General features: G+C 38.4%; 1 protein-coding gene across 1 annotated transcript in view; it reads left to right on the top strand.

The window, feature by feature from the left end:
* The window catches only part of sema3c (sema domain, immunoglobulin domain (Ig), short basic domain, secreted, (semaphorin) 3C), a 43076-nt gene extending 23561 nt beyond the window's left edge, over positions 1 to 19515 (top strand). The window contains exons 6-18 of the mRNA XM_043236998.1: positions 2096 to 2186; positions 4031 to 4150; positions 4688 to 4830; positions 5200 to 5314; positions 6546 to 6615; positions 8279 to 8423; positions 9424 to 9646; positions 11430 to 11518; positions 12470 to 12511; positions 12686 to 12843; positions 13718 to 13785; positions 15212 to 15342; positions 16667 to 19515. Coding sequence (XP_043092933.1) covers positions 2096 to 2186; positions 4031 to 4150; positions 4688 to 4830; positions 5200 to 5314; positions 6546 to 6615; positions 8279 to 8423; positions 9424 to 9646; positions 11430 to 11518; positions 12470 to 12511; positions 12686 to 12843; positions 13718 to 13785; positions 15212 to 15342; positions 16667 to 17065 — 1794 coding nt within the window. The 3' untranslated portion in view covers positions 17066 to 19515. The remainder of the gene's footprint in view (positions 1 to 2095; positions 2187 to 4030; positions 4151 to 4687; positions 4831 to 5199; positions 5315 to 6545; positions 6616 to 8278; positions 8424 to 9423; positions 9647 to 11429; positions 11519 to 12469; positions 12512 to 12685; positions 12844 to 13717; positions 13786 to 15211; positions 15343 to 16666) is intronic.
* The last annotated feature ends 1489 nt before the right edge of the window (positions 19516 to 21004 follow it).

Below are 21004 nucleotides of genomic sequence, written 5' to 3' on the forward strand. Positions count from 1 at the left end.
AACGTGACGCAGATGAGATGAGAGAAGACAAGATGAGACAAGATGTGACACAATGTGAATACACAGTTAAAGGTTAGATAAGATAATAAGAAGGGAAGAGTAAACTGGGACAAAATGAGACATGATGTAACACAAAGACTCAAGGTGAAGACAGGCGAGATCAGATGAGACGAACCAATAATTAAAGCCAGATGAGATGAGATGAGACTAGTCGTGACATGAGATGTGAATAAATATTAAGAAATTAAAGCAGAATTAGATAAATGAGATAAGAGAATTAACAAAACGAGACGACTGCATGAAAGGAGAATGCATGACACAAGAAGAGAAGACATAAGTGAAGAAAATAAATACAGCAAGATCAAACAAAACAAGGCAAGACGAGACGAGATAAGGACAGGCAAGATGAGAGGAGACAAAAAAAATGAGGACCAGATGGGATAGGATGAGAGCTGACAAGCTGTCACAGGAGATGGGAATACAAAGTTTAAAAAGAAGAAATTTAGAAGAGATAAATAAAGATTAAATTAAATAAGAGTTAAAATGAGGCAATAAAAGAAAATTGAGATGAGACGAGATGAGACATAAGACAAAGCATTTAGATGAGACATGACAAAACTAAATGCAATAAGACAAATCTAGATCAAATGAGACAATACAGGACAAGGCAAAATTAGATGAGATGAGACAAGACTAAACAATTATATAAACAAATTATATGACAAAACTAGATGAGATTAAACAAATGTAGATGAAATGAGAACACGAGATAAGACAAAAAAATGGAGACGAGACCAGACAAAACGTTTAGATAAGACATGGAGATGAGACAAATCTAGATAAAATGAGACAATATGAGACAAGATAAAACTAGATGAGATAAGACTAGACAAAACTGGATGAGGAGACAAAACAAGATGACATGAGACAAAGCAAAAAAAGATGAGACTGGATGAGACAAGACTAGACAAAGCAAGACAAAACTAGAAGAGATGAGATGAGACAAAGCAAAACTGGATGAGGTGAGATAAAATAAGACTATAGAAGACAACGCTGGATGAGATGAGATGATACGAGATCCGATTAGAAGATAAAACTAAAATAAACTAAAACAAAAAACACTAGAGAAGAGACAAGGCGAGACCAGACGAGATGAGAAGCAGTCCTGCTAGCCAGCTTGTTTTCTATCATTCTTTTTTTGTTTGAAAAGCATTTTCCTCTCTCAACCCTCCGTCTGTGTCCATCTCTCTTGGCTACACACCAGCTGGACTATTACAGAAGAAGAAAACTCCGCAGTAGGGTGACCTGTAACCTTTAAAAGTGTGCGGAGTAGCTTTGTGATATAACAATGACGGGCCACCCCGGAGTCACCGTGTGATTGACATCTGTGCCTATAGCTGTGCTTGATGTGAAGTGCCAACGTATTACTTAATGAATACATGCACCCCGTGACGAATTAGAACAACTACCACCAACGGCTGCATGTCCTGACGGAGGCTCTCTACGTGTCTGGTTTCTCTCACTTCACGTAACTGGCCAACATCATGACACCAAAGAGAGGACAGGCTGGCCTGATAGTCGGAAACCTGGAAGCCTTCGGGCGAGTCTGTCCAACCAATCAGAACAAGGCCGGAACCACTGCACTAAGGAGTGCTAGGAAATTACTAGAAATCTTTTTGTATAGATTGGCTGTGAAACATTCCAGATTAAGCTGAAAGTTGAAAAATAGATGGTAAATAATGGTAGATACAATTTTTATATATGGGTCAAAGATGTCCATAGCAAAAGAACTTCACAAAACATGAAATTCAAGCGTCTACTTTTAAAGCTTTGGAAAATTTGGTTGAAATAACACTCAGCGTAACAATATTTATGTAAAAATTCAAACAATTTAAACCAGAATTTCACTGTTTTTGTGGTTAAACCCTTTTTCGTCTTTGATATATTAAAAAAAATATATAATTTGATTATTCGACTTAAAAGGCCAACTCTGCAGCTTATTTTAGGCTCTTATTCGAGGGAAAGATCAATAGTTGGTTTCACAGTAACTGTTTGAATCAGATGAGAGATTTTGTGTTTTTGGTGTCATTGGCAGGAGCAAGTCTTCCAAATCTCTTCCCGAGCAGAATCAGGGAAAGGAAGATGCTCGTTTAACCCACAAGTCAACACCGTCTCGGTCATGCTCAGTAAGTGCTTCTGTCTTTTGTGTTTTTACCCACAGGTGCCGTTTTGTCTCGGACTCGTACTATAACACATTCTCTATGTTCTCTTTGTTCATGACCCCATAGTGTCATAAAAACACCCACGCTTTGTGGCCGTCTGCCCCCTTCCGATGTGACAACTCAGGGTCACTCAGTGCCGCTTCCTCAATCCTTTGATCTGTAATTGGCTAGTTGGTGTAGGGTTGCTGTTGACACAGTCAATGGGCTAAATTACACGCACATTCATGCTTTCTCACCAGAGAGTCATTACAACCGCAACATAACCATAACAGTGTTACTTTAGTATCATTGAAACCCTATTATAGTTTAAAAAAAAAAAAATGTTTTCACATTATTTATTATGTTATTTTTAGTAATTTCTGTGTTTTGTCAGTTTTTTAAATCTTTTTTAAAAATATTTTTAGTTTTTTTTTTTACTTTTTATTTATATATTTTTATTGACATTTTTTTTCAATCATTCTTTATAAAATTTGTAACTTTTTTTAGCAGTTGGGTTAAATAATAATAACCCTGAAGCACAGTTACACATACTGCACTGCCTACAAAAATCACACACGCACACCTAAATATAATACGTTATAGGTCATCGCTGAGCCATCTGTATATGAGAGAAAGTTTTAAGTGGTTATTCCATTAGGTAGAACAGTTCCTAACCGTCTAGACGGCATCAAAGACTGACGGCCCTTGACATGACAGCCTACAGCTTTCTCGGTCTGACGTCCGTCTGACAATTTCCATCATACACTTGGCCCTTAGCCACGCATGTCGACCACAGGGCCCGGCAATATAAAGTGATGAAGTGATAGAGCAGTGCACTGATGAAAGGAAGGAGAGGTTTGGGGAACGGAGACTTGAGCAGGTCGTTTGTAAAGTGCACCGCAGAGAAATGTTCAGCTGCAATAAATCCACAGGTCTCGTATTTAACGGATAAATGTGTTCAGCCAGTAGCAAAAAAAGCACTTTTTTATGTGTTATATGCAGTGGGTTTAGAAAATAAATGTGTTTTAAATAGGGCTGTCGAAGTTAAAGTGTACTTAATTTGAGTAAGCGCGAGTACATTTTTAATAATACTTCTGTTATCTGTTCTGAGAGATTATTATTAAAACAACAGATGTGTGAACACGAACGCAAAAGGTCCTATAGCTAAAGAATTGCTCAATCTGTTGGTGGGAAATTTATTTATAACTCAATAATTTAACATAAGCAAGATTTATTGAATTACAATATTACTCAAGCCCCAAATTCAGAAATGTTTGACCAAAAAAGTGCCGAAAAAGTTTCATTTTTTTTATTATTACTTATGCAATTGCCATTCACATCAATGCATTTAAAATTAGGACCTGAATTAATAAAAAAAATATTTTAAGGAGAAATATGTAGCATTAATTAGAGCTAATCGTGATAGGTTTTCTGTGTATATTTATTATGCATAAATACACACATACTTTGAAAATGTTTCGATGTATTCACACGTCCATATTTATATTAATGTGATTTATATTTATGTGTAAACAACATTTTCTCTGAAATATATACATGCAAGCTTTTATTTCGGATGCGATTAATTGTGATTAATTAATTGACAGCACTAGTATTATTACAAAACTCAAAGTCAAAGCCTGATAAATTTCCTTTCCTAGCTTAATTCGCCAACCTCACTATTCACCCGAGAAGATAAAATCCCATTCTACCACAATACAAAATGACTGAATGTAACGCAATGTAAAAAAAAATATGTGAAAAGACTTTCCCTGAACATGTAACGTCTGTAAACTGTGAGACGCGTTTCTGTTTCTGTCTGTGGTTAGATCAGGAGCTGTTCTCTGGCATGTACATTGACTTCATGGGGACAGACGCAGCGATCTTCAGGAGCCTGACCACAAGGAACGCGGTTAGAACGGACCAACATAACTCCAAATGGCTGAGCGGTACGAACCCAACACATTATTTGATCCATCTACATTTATGACGACCGTTCCGTCGGAAAATTGCGCGTGATGTTTTCTTGAAGCTACAAATAATTATTTATGTGAAGCGTTAAAATTACATGTTCACGTTCCATGCCATTTCGGTAAAATAATACACAAACCACAAAGTAAAAACCATCGCGTCAAAGGAAATAGCTGAAGACAGGATAGACTCGGTATCTGTTTACAATGATTCCAGCGGGAAAACGAAAACATATTGTACATGCGCAACGGTTTTCTCAAGAGGTCGCATTATCTTTTGTGCGATTCGATCCAAATATACACAATGAAGCGCACAGTGGGTCTGGAACCCAGATATATTTTCTTCGCTCCCAGCAGCTGTATTGCGTTTCGTATAAGCTCAGGCATTAGCACCATGTGGAGATGTTTGATTCTTTAGGCAAGAAATGATACAGTACGATCTACTTATTCCTCTTTCGTGGTTGATGTAGAGCAAATTGGGTGTTTAAAGTCTAGTTATTCTTCTGTTTTGCCTAGAGCCGGTGTTCATCGATGCCCATTTGATTCCTGATGGCTCGGACCCGAACGACGCTAAGCTTTACTTCTTCCTGCGTGAGAGACTGACAGACAGTAGTGGAAACACTAAGAACATCCATGCTATGGTGGCTCGAGTCTGCCCTGTAAGTGTGTGTGTGTGTGCACTGGCATTTGTGGTTTATGAGGACACTTTATGTTTCCTGTAAAACATAAGGCTTAAGCCCCCTCAAAAAAACATTGGTTTAGGAAATTCAGTAGTTTCCTGTAAAGGTGTAGGGCAATAGAAAATATGGTTTGTACAGTATAAAACCATTACGTCTATAGAGAGTCCCCCTAAACCACAAATGCAAGTAAGTGTGTGTGTGTGTGTGTGTGTGTGTTTTTAAGTATCATGTCAATTAAAAGTTATGTAATCAACTTCAGGGAAAGCGCGATCTCAAACATATTTGAATTATTAATACGAACCGTACACTAAATTAATGTATTAATAATTTATTGTCAATTCTATTTAGAATGACATTGGTGGTCAACGCAGTCTGGTGAACAAGTGGACCACATTTCTGAAGGCTCGGCTGGTGTGTTCGGTTCTAGAGGAAGATGGTACAGAGACCCACTTTGATGAGCTCGGTGAGACTACACACACACACACACACACACACACACACACACACGCGTTTGTTTCTGTGAAAAGTGGAGACATTCCATAGGCGTGATGGTTTTTATAACTCTATGTGATGTTGCCCTTCACCTAACCAACCCTTTACATAAGGCTGGCCATTGACTTTTTAGGTACTGAGAGAACTGCTTCTATACCATCTTAAAAAAAAGTCTTATCGGTATCCATATCAAACTTTTTTGAATGATGGGGTCGTAATGTCTTCAAGTCACACTCTCCTTGTAATATCTGTGTCAAACCCATGTACAAACTGTATTTTCTATCCGCCCTAAATCTACACTTCACGCAAAACGTTCAGCTGTTTTCTAGATTTGTTTAGAAATATAATATTCTATAGTATTTAGAAGCTGTTTCCTCATGGGGACTATACTATCTAGTTACAAATACTATAATCTAGATCTAACCCAAACTCTAACAGTAAACCTTCTGCGTTTATTTTGTCTAAAACATAATGTCAAGTACGTACAGATGACACACACACACACACACACACACACACACACACATGCTGTTGTTGTAAATTGTGGGGACGTTTTAAAAAATTTTTAGAAGCAAACAAAAAGGAGGTTCGCTTTAAAAAAATTCTAAAATGTAATTAAAAAAATTTAAATATCTTAGATATTTACATTTTTTTAAATATTTTTACAATGTTTGCTATTAAAATCAAAAGTCCCCTGGCTATCGAAATAATTTCTTTGAAACAAATGTCTATTTTAGGCTAAGTACTACTTATATTCAGTAACAAGATATTAATTTGACAGAAAAAAAAAAAACAACCCAGGGGGCATTTAACCCCAGTGTCCCCTAATTAGATAAGGTGTTGTAGTTCTTAAACTGTATTTAACCCAAAACACTCCTTCAAAAGCCTTGCAAAATTTCATTCACCTTATAGTTAAACAGCTTTCTATAATTACCGGTCATTAACCATAAACCAGCCGTTTTGGTGTTTGTCAGTATCCAACAAGGGCCCTAAAGGTCATTTGTAAAGCTTTTCACCTCATTAAAATCCTTTTACGCTCATAAAACACTCAGCAAAGACTGTTTACGCTGGAAGGTCAATGCCTGTGATGGATTTGCAAGCTTTCACCTGTTTTCTTCTTGTTAGGCCAAACTAGAAACGTGTGACAATGTTGCGGGACAGATGTTCAGCTATTGAGTGAGTGTTTGTCTCTTTCCTTCCAGAGAATGTGTTTTTATTGGAGACGGACCACCCAAAGGGTCTTCTCGTCTTTGGAGTTTTCACCTCCACGAGGTAAAGCCAATAGCAATATTGAGCTTGCCGCTAATGTGTGTGTATATATGCGTGTGCATGTTTTGTGTGTGTGTGTTTGTGTTCGCCAAATATAGGTCAGGCGGGGTTGGAGCTGAGGGGATGACGGGGTTTCTGGGAAAATCTGATCACACCTTGAAGGCGGTAAAGGAAGGGAACGGTCACTCCTTTGCAAACAAATATCTATCTAATCTTAGTTCTAGACAGCTTTTCACTGTGATGAAACGCAGATGTCGGTGTGATCTTGCTGAATATTTTAAAAATTCTGTCACACGGAAAGGGAGGGAGAGAGTGTGTGTGTGCAATATGCAGCGTCATGTCACTGAGTCAGTATAATGTTTTATTCTTTTTGGTGTTTTGTTTAAACGAGTAAGTGTAAACTCTCAGAAGCAAGCATACATTACTTGGACTATGTGCATAAATAGACACAAAGGTGACTATAAAGATAGTGAATTCCTGATTTTTAAAAGTATTATTACAAAATTAAAATACTACATTTAATCACATTTAAAAATCAAAAAATCAAAATATATATACTTAAAAATATATACTGATATACATTTTATTTTGGATGTGATAAATCATTTCATAGCATTTCATTTCATTCTTTCTATATACTACGGCCTATTATTTGTGTATATTTGTATATTTATGTTGACCTATTATTATGAGTCTAAAAATATATTATACTCTTACATAATACATATCAGTAATTTATTTCATATATTCTTTGTATATAAGATATTATTATTTATGTTTGTAAATATAGTAAACATTAATTCCAAAACATATATAATTCGTTTCCAATTACGAATTCCAATCTCATAAATTTATATAAAATTAATGATATTTTACTTTATTAAAAATACATTCTACACTCTACAGTAAATATGGCAGGCAGCGTTTCTATAAAGTTAGGGAAAAATATAGAATAGTCAAAAGTGCCCCTGCAAATCAATTCCAGGAAGCAAATGTCCCTTTAAAAAAAATATTAAAGTAAAAGCACCTTTTGATATTGCCAACAAGCACAACTCCAATCATTTAAGTTTTGAAGTACTGGATAAAAAAACGTTCACTTGATTGTAGCACAGTTTAAGTCGTTGAAATGTCTCTTCGAGATCCGAGAAGCCAGCGGTCTTCATTTACTATCTCATTGTTTAGGCGAAACGGTTCAGATACGACTTCTCATTTGCTCTGGGTCGGTTGACTGTGTTTGTTATGGTAGGTTTGAATGAGCTGTGGTTTAATGAGGTGACACGTGGGTCGAGGTCCATTCTCTGACCACGTCATCGGCGCGGTTTTCCTAATAAAGCCAATCCAAACAGCGACAGCTCCTCAGTCCGTGCCCGGCTCTGTTATTTATCATCATATTTTGTCTCTTTCCCTTTGTTTTGCCATCAAACAAAGAAATGCTTTGTCTCGCCGTCTGATCAAAATGTAGGAACGTCCAGCCAAACCACACTTTATCCCAGAGTGTAACCAAAGCGGTGTCCCCTTTCCTCGATGAGGCATTTTTCCCTCTCTGTGGACCGAGTTCCATGACCCCTTCCGTCTAAACGCATGGGAAGGATGCTCAAGAGCGTCTTTTACCGTCCGGCTTGCTTCGTGTTAAATAGCTCTGCGTGTTTTGTGTTATTCCTTCCAGTTCTGTGTTCAGAGGTTCTGCCGTCTGCGTGTATAACATGGCCGACATCCTGACGGTTTTCAACGGACCGTTTGCGCACAGGGAAGGACCCAACTTCCAGTGGGTGGCTTTCCAGGGCCGGATCCCCTACCCGCGACCGGGAACTGTGAGTCACACGCACTCGTGTCCTGCTTTAGTACAGTCACTCTGTTTAGAACTCCATTAAACAGAGGTAATGTCTGTCAGTTTCTTTCAAAAAGGCAAATGTTTGCCGAAATCATCATCGTAATCTTATTTTTACTTTAGCATATACATGAAATTAGGAGGTTTGATTTCTGGTCTATTCTCTGTGAGCATAGAATTATTTTTGTGATACATTTTAATAATATTTATAGAATGGTGCTGTTTTAATAATATGATCCAGTTTAGTTATAGATGAAGTATGCACGCTTGATTTCTGCTCCGTCCTCTTTCACAGACGATTATCGTATTATTTTTATGCTTATGTGATCATTTTTTGAATATATATTTTTTTATAATTTTACAATTTACGATCCAAAAATATTAGTGCTGTCAAATGATTAATCCATTTTTTTTTTACATAATATGTGTGTACTGGGTACATATAGCGTAAATTATGAAAATATTAACACACATACACATATATATATATATATATATATATATATATATATATATATATATATATATATATATATATATATATATATTTGATTTTTTTGTATTACTTTTGTATGTTTTACATTATACATTTATATTATATTATAAAAATGATTAATATTATTTAAAAATTCATATCTATTAGACAAATACATATATGACAAATACAATATTATTTTTTTAATGTACATAAAATTTGTAGGTTTGATTTCTGGTCTATCCTCTGTTTGAAAGGGCCTATATTGTATGGTAATGTATTTGTCAAATAAACAATATTTTTTCTATAAACCTATAACGTAAAACATAATAATAATAACAGTAATAATAATTTACTATTACTTTTATGTAAGCGTTTGTTCCTCCCTTATATTAATAATGTTTGGGGCTTTTAACACTCGCTAATATTAGTTTGAGTCCACAAACTGACCCAATTAAAGTGATAAAACCGTCTAATCTTCAAATTGTTTTTATTCTCTTCCTGTCAGTGTCCTGGTGGAGCGTTCACCCCTCATATCCAGAGCACTAAAGAGCTTCCAGATGATGTGGTGACGTTCGCGAGGAATCACCCCGTCATGTTTAACCCCATCTACCCGGTCGGCAGGAAACCTCTGGTGGTGCGGACACATGCCGATTATAAATACACCTCTGTAGCTGTGGACCAGGTCACCGCTGCGGACGGACACTACCAGGTTCTCTTCCTGGGCACAGGTAAAACCTCAAGAAAAATAAATGACTGTTCTACGACACTGGCCTACTCCCAGTTACAACCACCGGACGAAAAACACTTCAAATGTTCCACGATACATTTCAACAACTACCTCATGTAATCCGTTTCTGGAAGGAGCTAGCTGGCACACTTAACTACAACGGACTGCTTTTTAACACACTAAATGGCTTTTTCCACCTAAAAACGAGACGAGTTGGAATGTGCTTTCCTGACTGATAGCGTTTTACTGAAAGCCATTTGTCAGTTTAATTTAAAATGATACTGTACTTAAAGTAAGTGCGGGCACCACACCGCTTCATGTTATACCATACTGTACAAAACATACTTTCATATACAATTCTATATAAATGCAATCTTATGTTAATCTGTGAGCATTTTAGAAGACATCAGTTGGCATACATGCTCATGAAACACTGAGCTTTAGTGGGTGATGCAGGCTTGAATCTGGCTTGCATCATGTCCCATTTTTCCCATTTTTCTCTTGCTAAAATTCGGAATTATATTTTAAAGCAGTGATTCTCAACCAGAGCACCAGGACCTCAACAAACTTCCAGGGGGGCACAGGAATATTACTTAATATTTTGATTTGAATATTCAGTACAATTCTATGGAAGCCCAATTTTGCCACTCAATAAAAACTAAAAAAGATAATTGCTTTTTATTAGAGAAAAGGTCAATATTATATTTTTTATTCAGTGGCTTAAAAGAGCTTCCATACAATTCACATTTAAATCAATATTATAAAAAAAATGGCTAATTTGCCTAATTTCATTCCTTATAGAAATACACCATAACAACACATCCAGAGAACAGACGGGCACGAATCTGACCACCACTAGGGGGCAGAGAGTCTACACAAGCTGCACAAACATTATCATCTAATATTTTTTAACGTAAACATTCATCTCTGTTCGGTATCAGTTAAATGGAAAATATTACGATTCCCGCTGTGTCACATGTATTAACTTTTGCGATGGCAACGGAAGAATGAAAGAAAGCGTGTGTGAGCGTGTTTATCTGAGCACAGAATCAGAGACACGACAGCAGACAGGCTCAGCGGTTACTAGGGAACGGGGATAGGGACATTTGGAGAGAATTCAAAATCACAGCTGTTTGTATTTGCCTATCAAAATTCCTGATGGAAAGCCAGGAGCATTGTGCGGAGCGGCCTGCCTGCTCCCTTGGCAGGGTTTCGTCTAGAAACGTTGGCTATTTCGAATGGGAATTTCCAGGGTTTTGAGCTCAATTCTGTGAGGACCTAGAGCAAAATGCGCACACCTATCATGACCTCACAGAACGGTCGAGCTTGACATTTAATGTTCATAAGATGCTAATAGCATCAAACTAATCACTCAAAATGTCAATAAATAATTTCCACCAGGCAGATGGCAAAATAACCCCAAAATGCTTAGACTTACATTGAAGTAGGGCCACGGGCCATATCTAGGGACTAGAGGGAGGGCTTTTTTGACGTGAAAATCACCTAGCAACCACCCAGAACACCTTGGCAACCACACATTTTCCTCTGAAGTCTAGTTTGCCGATCTGTTTCTCAGAACAGATGCTCAACAACATCATAAACCAACCCAGATACACAGACACACACACACACACACACACACACACACACACAAGATTTCAAAGACCAAATCCGAGAACAATGGAAAGTTCATAAGCGGTTGAAACCCAGAGCGCATTATCAAGGTTGTTTTTGCGTTCCAGACCGTCCAATACTCTCCTGATGTTCTGATATTCTGCTCGCAGATAAAGGCACGGTACAGAAGGTCGTGGTTCTGCCGTCAAACGGCTCCCTGGATGAGGATCTAATCCTGGAGGAGCTGGAAGTGTTTAAGGTCTGACTTCTTGCCACGCATCACACATCAAAGTATCTAGAGGACCAGAGCTGGCAGTGCCACAAAGCGTTTATTAAAACTCTGTGTTGTTCTAAGGGCAGGCCGATTTTTTAATGGGAAAAAAAGACTGGGCATAAGGTGAGGAAAAGGTTAGTCTGTGAGGTTTCTTATGATCTGCTTTGAGTGGTTCGAAATCGACAAAATAGGTTTAGGCGTAATGAATCAAACCATGGACCATGAAATGCCACACACACAGTGCAGCGGGATGTTTAATTTGGCATCTGAACACACACTTATAAACTTGCACATAAAAACTCAAAACCACCCTAAATAGGCGATTTCTCTTTAAAAATTGTGGTTTCGTTTGATTGATTCAAATAGGCTAAGGATGTCCATTATAATGAATAGCTGAATCGTTCTAAAAATGTAATTTAAAACATATGTCCAGCTTTCGTATGTAAACCTGTCAAATGGTGTAACCATCAAGTGACGAGAGCTAAAATTTTCTCCTTCAAGTGTTAACTTTTTTTCCTCCCCTTTTACAAACATTATGCATTTTTGAATCATGAATACCGTGAAATTTTCTTGGGGTTATACCATTTGACGTGGCCATTTTTGGAGTTCCAAACAAACATGATGCTATCTATAGACGTTCAATTAGCATTTTGTGCACGTTTAAAGCACAAATTACATTGGCGTGCACATGTGAAAATAGGAATATTTAACTATCAATAATGTACTACTAATAATATTTAACCAGCTCACAAATATTTAAACCTAAACCATAACATCAGTCACACAGAGTGTTATTGCGACTGAAAAAAAAAGCAAGAAAAAAAAAAGCAAGAAACTTGCTACCAACAGACACATAAGGAAATAAAATCCATTTTGGTTGTACCACAACAAAAAAACATTTAATTTCATTCATCCTATTTCTCTTTGGATTTTCAGAAGCAGTCTCCCATCACCAACCTAAGAATCTCATCTAAAAAGGTAACTACGTTTAGGAGCTCCTTCATCTAGCTCCATTTTGTGATTAAGTGCTACATATAGTAAGTGGGGGTGGCGGGGGAAATGTTGTTGCTTTAATTCCGGTTAATTATCTTGTCGCCAGTCCTGTGGGTTAAAGGAACGGCTTTTGAGATATCTGGTTTGTGTGCGTTACAGCAACAGCTGTATGTTAGCTCGGAGCATGGAGTTTCCCAGGTGTCTTTGCACCGCTGCATGGCGTACGGCTCTGCCTGCGCAGACTGCTGTTTAGCGCGGGACCCGTACTGCGCCTGGGACGGGCTCAGCTGTTCTCGATTCTACCCTACTGGCAAGAGGTGCAAACACACACACACACACACACACACACACACACACACGCACTCTCTCACACTCAGGGTGGCACAACTGCAGCAGCAGTGGGGCAGAAATAAATGATGAGACACAGCTTTGGTTTCATTTAGTCATAAAGCAGAGACACGCAGTCTGGGTTTGAAAGATTATTCGTGGAATTTGTGCAAACCCCTAACCCTGCATATTAAAATTCGTTTTGTCACTATTACATTTTAAAAGAGTTCTGGCATAAGATTTTCCTGGCAGGCTATAAAACAGATTTAAAAAGACGCATTCGGGGACTAGAATATCAGACACTTGAGGGTGGGCATTTCAGACCTGGGCCAATAAGCAGCTACCATAAAACAATCTAGCAACTGCGTAGCACTGCAGTAAAAAGTAGAACACATGGGCAACTGCGTGGCAATACTTCAGAAACCATCGGGTCTTCGGAAACCAGACCGCACACATACAGGCTGTCACTCAAACAGAACAGCCCACATATTACATATTCATAAGCATTTACACTGTGGCTCGTTTCAGAATGTGGCATGTTAATCCGATACCTTAGCCAAACAGTTTTTCTTGATGCCAGATGTATTGAGTGCGGAAAATATTGACGGAAGGCACGGCCATCAAAACATCCATCCCCGGAGTATTGAAGTGGAAAAACAGACATTTTATTTCACTGCATTTGTGATAGCTGAATCATGTCAATTACGAGAAATCAAGCTAGAATTTCACTTTCATGACATGAAATGGGTTTCATAAAAAAAACAAACTGTGCAAACATTCAGTCAGTGAGAGAATGTAAGAGTGAAAGGAAAGAACGCATATATGAAAATCTGTTGGATTAATCCTATGTAAATGTTTTTCCAGGAGAAGCAGAAGGCAGGATATTATGCATGGGAATCCACTGACTCAGTGCAGAGGGTTCAATCTGAAAGGTAATGACCACCTGCACGTCAACACTTGGCCTAGTGTGCACGTTTTCAGTAAGCAGTGCTTCCATTTATTTGACACAACATCATTCTGGCTCTATATATCATAACTAGACACACCTGCGCCTGTTTCTTGCAGTTGCAACTTTTTCTCGTTCATTTTTTTCCCTCTGTATTTCAAAACTGCATCCATTTCAGACAATTTTGTTAAACTCATAATTGAAATTGAGTTGAAAAGTTCCCCTAAAAATGAAAATTATTTGATTAATTATAACCCAAGCCCTTCAAAAGTGAAGAAGTTATTTATCAAGTTACGGTTGTAGCACAGATGGACTAATTTTAAAGTTGTCCTGAATACTTTTCTGAGCCTTCAATATGTCAGTTAAACTTGAAAAGCAAAAACAGTCCATTGTCCACAGTGAATCAGCACAAAATGTCACAGTTAGCACAGCGAATCTGTCAGATCAACTTAAACCAGTTTGCGGAATCTGCAGAGGGAAATCTTTTCGTTTCGTCCTCATCGCATGAATTCCTAATGAAATTCCACATCATGCTGTATTTTAGCTTTTAGTTGTATTGTGTGCTGCTAGGAACTAAGTCACTTCTAATTTGGACACCATTTGCAAGACCATGTAGAGCCTGAATCAGCGTAGTGACTAAGTATTTTACTCATCAACAACACAGCCCCAAATGGATCCATTTCGGCGTTATGAACGTTGCCATAGAAACGAATCATTTCCAAGCGCTCAGAGTAGAATCGCCGAGTTGTCATCTTGTAATTATGCTAATTCTAATACGAACGGCGCCAATGCTAATGCTAAAATGCTCACGCTTCAAAGTCACGTTGGCGTAGTTTTTCAATGCTAGCATGCTATTATACATCCAATGTATATTTCCGATGCTTCGTTGCTAATTGACATGCAGCCTCACGCATATCCCTATCTCTTTCTTCTTCCACCATCCGTTTCCTTCTTTCTCTCGTGTTTGTCTGATTCGCTCTCTCTCCTCGCGAAAGAATCTGTCATGAGACCAGAGCACCTGTTAATTTGAATACAATTGGCACGGATGCTGTCAGCGATCCAGATGACTCAGTTCAACGCTTCGGATGCATCAGAATTATTAAACAGCAATCCTAACGACGAGTGGAAGCGTTATCCCAGCTGTATGCACTAAACAAAAGCAGCATAATGTCAAAACAGATGTTGAATGTATGACATCATTGGCCGGTGTACCGGGTCACTTATCAAATTACGCACTAATGTGGCCCGCTACTCTTCAGAGTATATTTCAACGCACACTCCTAGAACTCAAACCCCCGTGGTGACCCTCACAGTCAGATGTTAGCGTGTCAGCTGAATTATGGCAGTGCAATTGCAATTAGTATGCGCTACGTGTCCGAGAGCTTTGGCTAACGCTTCACGTCTCGTTTCAGCTTACAGGAATGCAGTGGAGATGACTCAGTATGGAGTCAAAAACAACACCACCTTCCTGGAGTGCCAGCCCAAATCTCCACAGGCCTCAGTTAAATGGCTCATTCAGAGAGACAACGATCGCAGGAAAGAGGTTAGCCGACTCTAAATCTCATTTAAACCCTCATCCTCAAAAGCCGACGCACAGTACATTGCTCCGGGCCGTTTCAATAAAATATCACCGTGTCTGTAATCATCAAACAGACTAAACTGTCAATGGTGAAAAATAAGAAAATAATAGACGTAGGGGGATGTTTTTCGCCATGCTTGGTCTTGCAAAGGTAAAAATAATAATTAATAAAATAAACAATTTTCTCTCTTTTGTTGTTTGATTGACACGAATGACAAGCGGCAGGGATATTAAACTGCTGTCACTTTAAGAGCCGCCTGGATCCACTACACCGTTCGCACCAAGCACGATGAAGAAAACTATAAAGATATAGTTCTAAAAAGTGTTAAAGAATAGCCCACCATAGCTATAATGATATAAAGGATAACAAATCATTTTCGGAATGATTTATTCCAGCTGATGAACGATAGAAACACTGACAGATCAGAATGAATCCTGCTATCACGCACTCGAGGATTTAAAGCGGCAGGCGCGCTTGAGCTTATAATGAACAGATGATATCTTTGACCACTGGTGTGGGCCCTGATAGTTATCGTGCCTTTAGAGATGTTTACTTTTGTATCTGTTTGCACTTGACGCATACAAGTGTGTGCACCTAACAGTTCAAAGCGAATTTATTTCACAGTATATATCAGTACACAATTTATTTTACAATACGGTTATTTTTGCTTTAAGTAAGGTTGTTATGATGTCATGTTTCTGATACCGTATATATTTCCTAATTCTCGTCACCAGTGTCAACATCAAAATAATTACTAGCCTGAATTAAAAAAAAAAATAATAATAATAATAAAATCTCTCAGGCTCACTGAAGACAAATAAAGAATCAGGGATGAAATAAAATTAATAAACTAATTAAATGCAATAGGAATGCTACATTGCATACAGAAATCAAATGTATAAAACACTGCATATACTGTGTAAATGAAATATATTTTTTTCTTATTGTTAAAGTTATAATACGATTGTTTGATTAACGTGAATGACAAACAGCAGAATTATTAGACTGCTGTCACTTTAAGAGCTGCCCGAATTCAAAATAATGTTATACATGCGTTTTCTTGCACTTAAGTCTTAAATGATTCCAGGATACAGATCCAAAATCTCTACCAGTTGACACAGTCCTACCTTTTTTTTTTAAATATATAAACATTTACCATTTGTAATTTGTGAGTTCATTACACTGCAAAAACAAACTACCCAAAAACAGCGATGAAAGCCGTATTTTTGTATCCAATACGCATTTTAAAGTTACACATTCGCCGCTCATTCTTTTCTCTGTGTGCAGGTGAAGCTGAGCGAGCGTGTGGTGTCCACCAATCACGGTTTGCTCATCCGTTCGGTGCACTCTTCGGATCAGGGGGTGTACTACTGCCTGGCCACGGAGAACGGCTTCAAGCGCACCCTTGCTAAAATTCGTCTCCAGATTCTGAGTGAAGCTCTGGTCAGCGCTCTGAGCAATAAACATTCTCCTTGGGGCTGGGCAGCCTCCCTGCACCCCAAAGCCCTGGTGTCGGCCTTCAGCCCGGCTGAGACGCTGGCCATGCACCAATACTGCAAGGAACGCAAACAGATGCAGAGTCTGCAGAACATACAGAGCCCCAAGAGAGGCGATCTGGGCAAACTCAAACCCTTGCTGGACCACAGGAAGAGCAGGAACCGCCGGAACCACTTGCAAGTGGAATAGGGCCGACAGACGGATGGAGAGGTACGAATAAAGACATGCATCAGGACAGAAGTGGAATATAAAGGAGGAGAGGCGCTGGAGAGGATTCTTCCGTTTTGAATCGCAATCGTGCTTGTTCTTCGAGCTCAAAGCATCTCGGCGCGCTTCCTGTACAGCAGTCTTACGCACACGAACGCCAAGAGCAGAAGACTCCGAGACATCCTCGCACACAGGCACCAATTTGTGTTTAAAGCAGCATAATACAAAATGCCATACGTCATACTGTTATCATTTTAGCGTGGCAGAACAAACCACGAAGTAATACATTGAAATGGCTCGATGGGGACAGTTTTTTTGTTTCTGTGTTGATGTACGTCCTATTGAAACATTGGAAAGCTTGGCATTTTGGGGTGGGACAGAGCTCGTCCATTTTTAACAGCCTTTAGTTTACATTACAGCCACGAACATTTATTTCTGCTCGCTAACGCTAGTGAAGTGTTACCAAATGGGACAATATCAATATCTAGAGCGCATTTCAACAGACAAGTTTAGCCATCGGTATTTTGGGTTGCTTGCTGCGAATTGCAAATGTACATATAAAGGTTTTCGAATTTTAGGACTACTGTACATACGCATTAGCCTTAGCCTCAAAGCTAACAGACGCAGACAGAAACCCACAGAAACTGTTTTGTTTTATAGTACACATCGGATGAAATGTATATGGATATGGATCTTGAGAGTGTTCTGTTAACTTATAGATGTAAAGCTGAATTAGCTTCTAAACTATTGATTTCTTCTACATTGTTTTTAATATCCCTGCAGAACATTGCGATCAGAAGTATATTCTAGAGATCTGAGTTTGATATGACGTGACACGTTTAGGGAAAGAAACTGCTATAAAACGGAAACAATTTGTCCATTTTACTACCTACAACTCTTCATTACCCCTGACTGAATCACAGTGCTATTTTAAGTATCGGTAGCAGCCTTAAAAAAGTCAAATCAATGTACACCGAGCTGATCATTTGCGAATTAGAGCTCATCTCCAGCTTGTAAAAAGCTAGTTTTCTAGCAAATGAGAATACTTCTTGGAGATAAAAACATGACGCGCCGACCAAAGTACATCATCCCAGCTGCGCCACAGATGTTTATATGGGAAGTGAGAGGGAGAGAAGATGGTTTGGAGACGTTTCAAACTGTACCAGACAAGTGGCTCTCTCAGCCTGTGATACTGTAAAGAGTGTTGTGTTTTTGCCAAGTTCTGCGCTTCGGGAATCGTCCTCAATCCAAAAATGACCGGTTCGTCATCGTTTACTCACCCCCACGACCTTCCGAGAGCGCCAAGACCTTGAACGTAGCGCGCACGTCGCATGGACCGCTTCTATGAAACGTCTTCGTCCTTTGACGGTCATGTTTTCAGCGTATTGGAAAAGAGCAGCACGGTCATCCTGCAAAACATCTCCTTTTGTATTCCTGAAAGAAAGAACGACACGAGGGTAGATTTTCGGATTAAAAATGTTTATCGTATGTGCATGTTTTATTCTTTTGCTAACATGGTATCCGCAATATTTTTCAACACTGCATTTAGCCGTTTCGGCGAACTTTCGATCCATAAGACTGATCGGAAAATAACTCCAACAAAAAAACGCAGTAAACGGTAAAACTCTGCGCTACTGGTGTGTTTATACAATACTTCGATATGTTACGATGAGAAATGCCAGCATAACGGACAGCTGAAAGCATGTAACAATGGACGCCATCCATATTCAAATTACAAATGGTTGCGTCCAATCTTAAATAAGGTAAAAATGGAGTCAGCTTCGAGCAGACGCTTTGTAAAGTAGACTCACTTAAGCCCCAGGAATACCACAGTGTTTAAATCGCATACGGATAGGCCCAAAAAGGCATGCGATCGTGCATATCGTATCACTGTTATACATGTTTGATGTTGGAAATGAACGTCATGTTAATGTTTGGTGGTTTGCTCAGTGTGCACAGCTGTAATGTGATTGTCCCTCACTTTAGAGGACGCATAGCATCGCGCGGCCTCCAATTTTGCATTACTCCATGTCTGTGTAACTTATCTCTTTTTGTATTTTGATCATCTGTAAATAGTGAAAGGTTGAGCTCTAAAACCAGGTGAGGAATTCAGTCACACTTTGCAATAGATTTAGAAATGCCCAAGTTTCATTTTTGTCTGATGCCAAATTTCAGATGTTTTTGACTGAATCTGCATTCTGCGGACGTTTTATGTCTTTTTTTTTTTTTTTTTTCCAGTGGCATTTTGAGCCCTCTCCAAAGGGCTTTTGGAGTAACAATATGTTTTAATGTAATAGGCTACTATAGCGAATATGCTGTATTCCCTGTGAATGTTGGTGATAATTTTATTTGATTAAATGTCTTGATTTGTGTATTCCTATTTATTAATGATATAAGCCTGAACAACTGCATTAAACAACTTTAATCTGTTACAGACTTTACAGAAAACCTGATTATTGATTCATATCGGTAGCAGGCCACCATACGTGTTGTGTTAACGGAAGCAATTAGTGTCTATCACTGTGTGTTTTGCGTTGGTTTCGTCGGTTAACTTACAGAGAAGCAGAAACTATATTTGTCGTTTCGGATCCAGACTTCCAAAAGAGTTTGAGTCAGTTTTTTTGGTCAGCTTCTAACTGTTATAAAAGCCGCTGTCGGTTAACGAACGTGCGCGTAACGAACGAATTCTCAGTTATCGCGAGAATATAGACTTGTCGTTTAAAAAAAATGCAGTGGGTTTCGTCGCTAACCCATGAATATAAGGACGTCTGTGGTTTAACTGTAGTTTTACAAAGCTGTTAAAATAGGTTTTGAGTGCGAAGGAAAATAAATAAAATAACAGTAGGAACGTTCGTGCAAATCCTCTGCGCGTGAACGACGCGTGCGCGTGATGCTGCTGAAGCGCACGTGCACCGGAAAAGCAATGCGCATGCGTCGCGATACTCTCCTTGATGCAAGTTAATGATGAAGAGTCGTTATTTTTTGTTTTCTTCGTGAACAAAAACTATTCTCGTATCTTCATAAAAAATACAATTGAACCACTGATGGAGTATTTTAACAATGGTTTCCTTACTACGTTTCTGGGCCAGGAGACATTTCATTTACGTTGCCGGCTGGGTCAGAGAGCTCTCGGATTTCATCAAAAATATCTTCATTTGTGTTCCGAGGATGAACAAAGGTCTTGAAACGACATGAAAGTGAGTAATTAATGACAAAATGAAATTTTTGCGGTGAGCTACGCCTTTAAGACTATTAAATAATTCGTGTTATATTGTTTATAAATATGTATATGATGGCGGAGCTGATATATTGTGTCCCTATGTTTATATATATATATATATATTATATATATATGTATATATATATGTATATATATATAAACATAGGGACACATGAAAGGAGCATGCAAAATTCTCCAATATCAACCAATTATCAATATGCACCCTTTTTAAAAATGCATTATTCATCTTATATACAGTATAGTCTTGCATTGCTCAATGAGATGTCTTTTAAACAAACATTATGAAATGTCTGGTTTAACAAACGATTGTGCATATTTTTGTTTTGGTAGCCTTAACATCCGGCAAGCTTTTATTCCAAAGCATGCGGTTTCGCTCTGGCCCTTATTAGCTTAAAAGCTGTCAAACCAGACAAAGAAAAGCAGCAGTCGCAGATGACCAGTTGCGTTTTATAATTCATAAAGCAAGAAAGAGGAGGTAGCTGCCAGGCCTACTTTCACATTAAACAAACCTCAACCTCAAGCCTCTCGTTCTACAAAAACTCCCGTAATGACTTTAGAGAATGGAAAGTAATTTACAGAGTATAAATCTGTTGCAGAATTTCTTCTGTGTCTGTCTTGTTTCTGTTTTTAGGCACGAAAAGGCAAAACTTGACATGTGTGGATGACAAAAACTACGCGAA

Source organism: Puntigrus tetrazona, chromosome 4 (assembly GCF_018831695.1).
Source record: "Puntigrus tetrazona isolate hp1 chromosome 4, ASM1883169v1, whole genome shotgun sequence".
NCBI classification, from domain to species: Eukaryota; Metazoa; Chordata; class Actinopteri; order Cypriniformes; family Cyprinidae; genus Puntigrus; species Puntigrus tetrazona.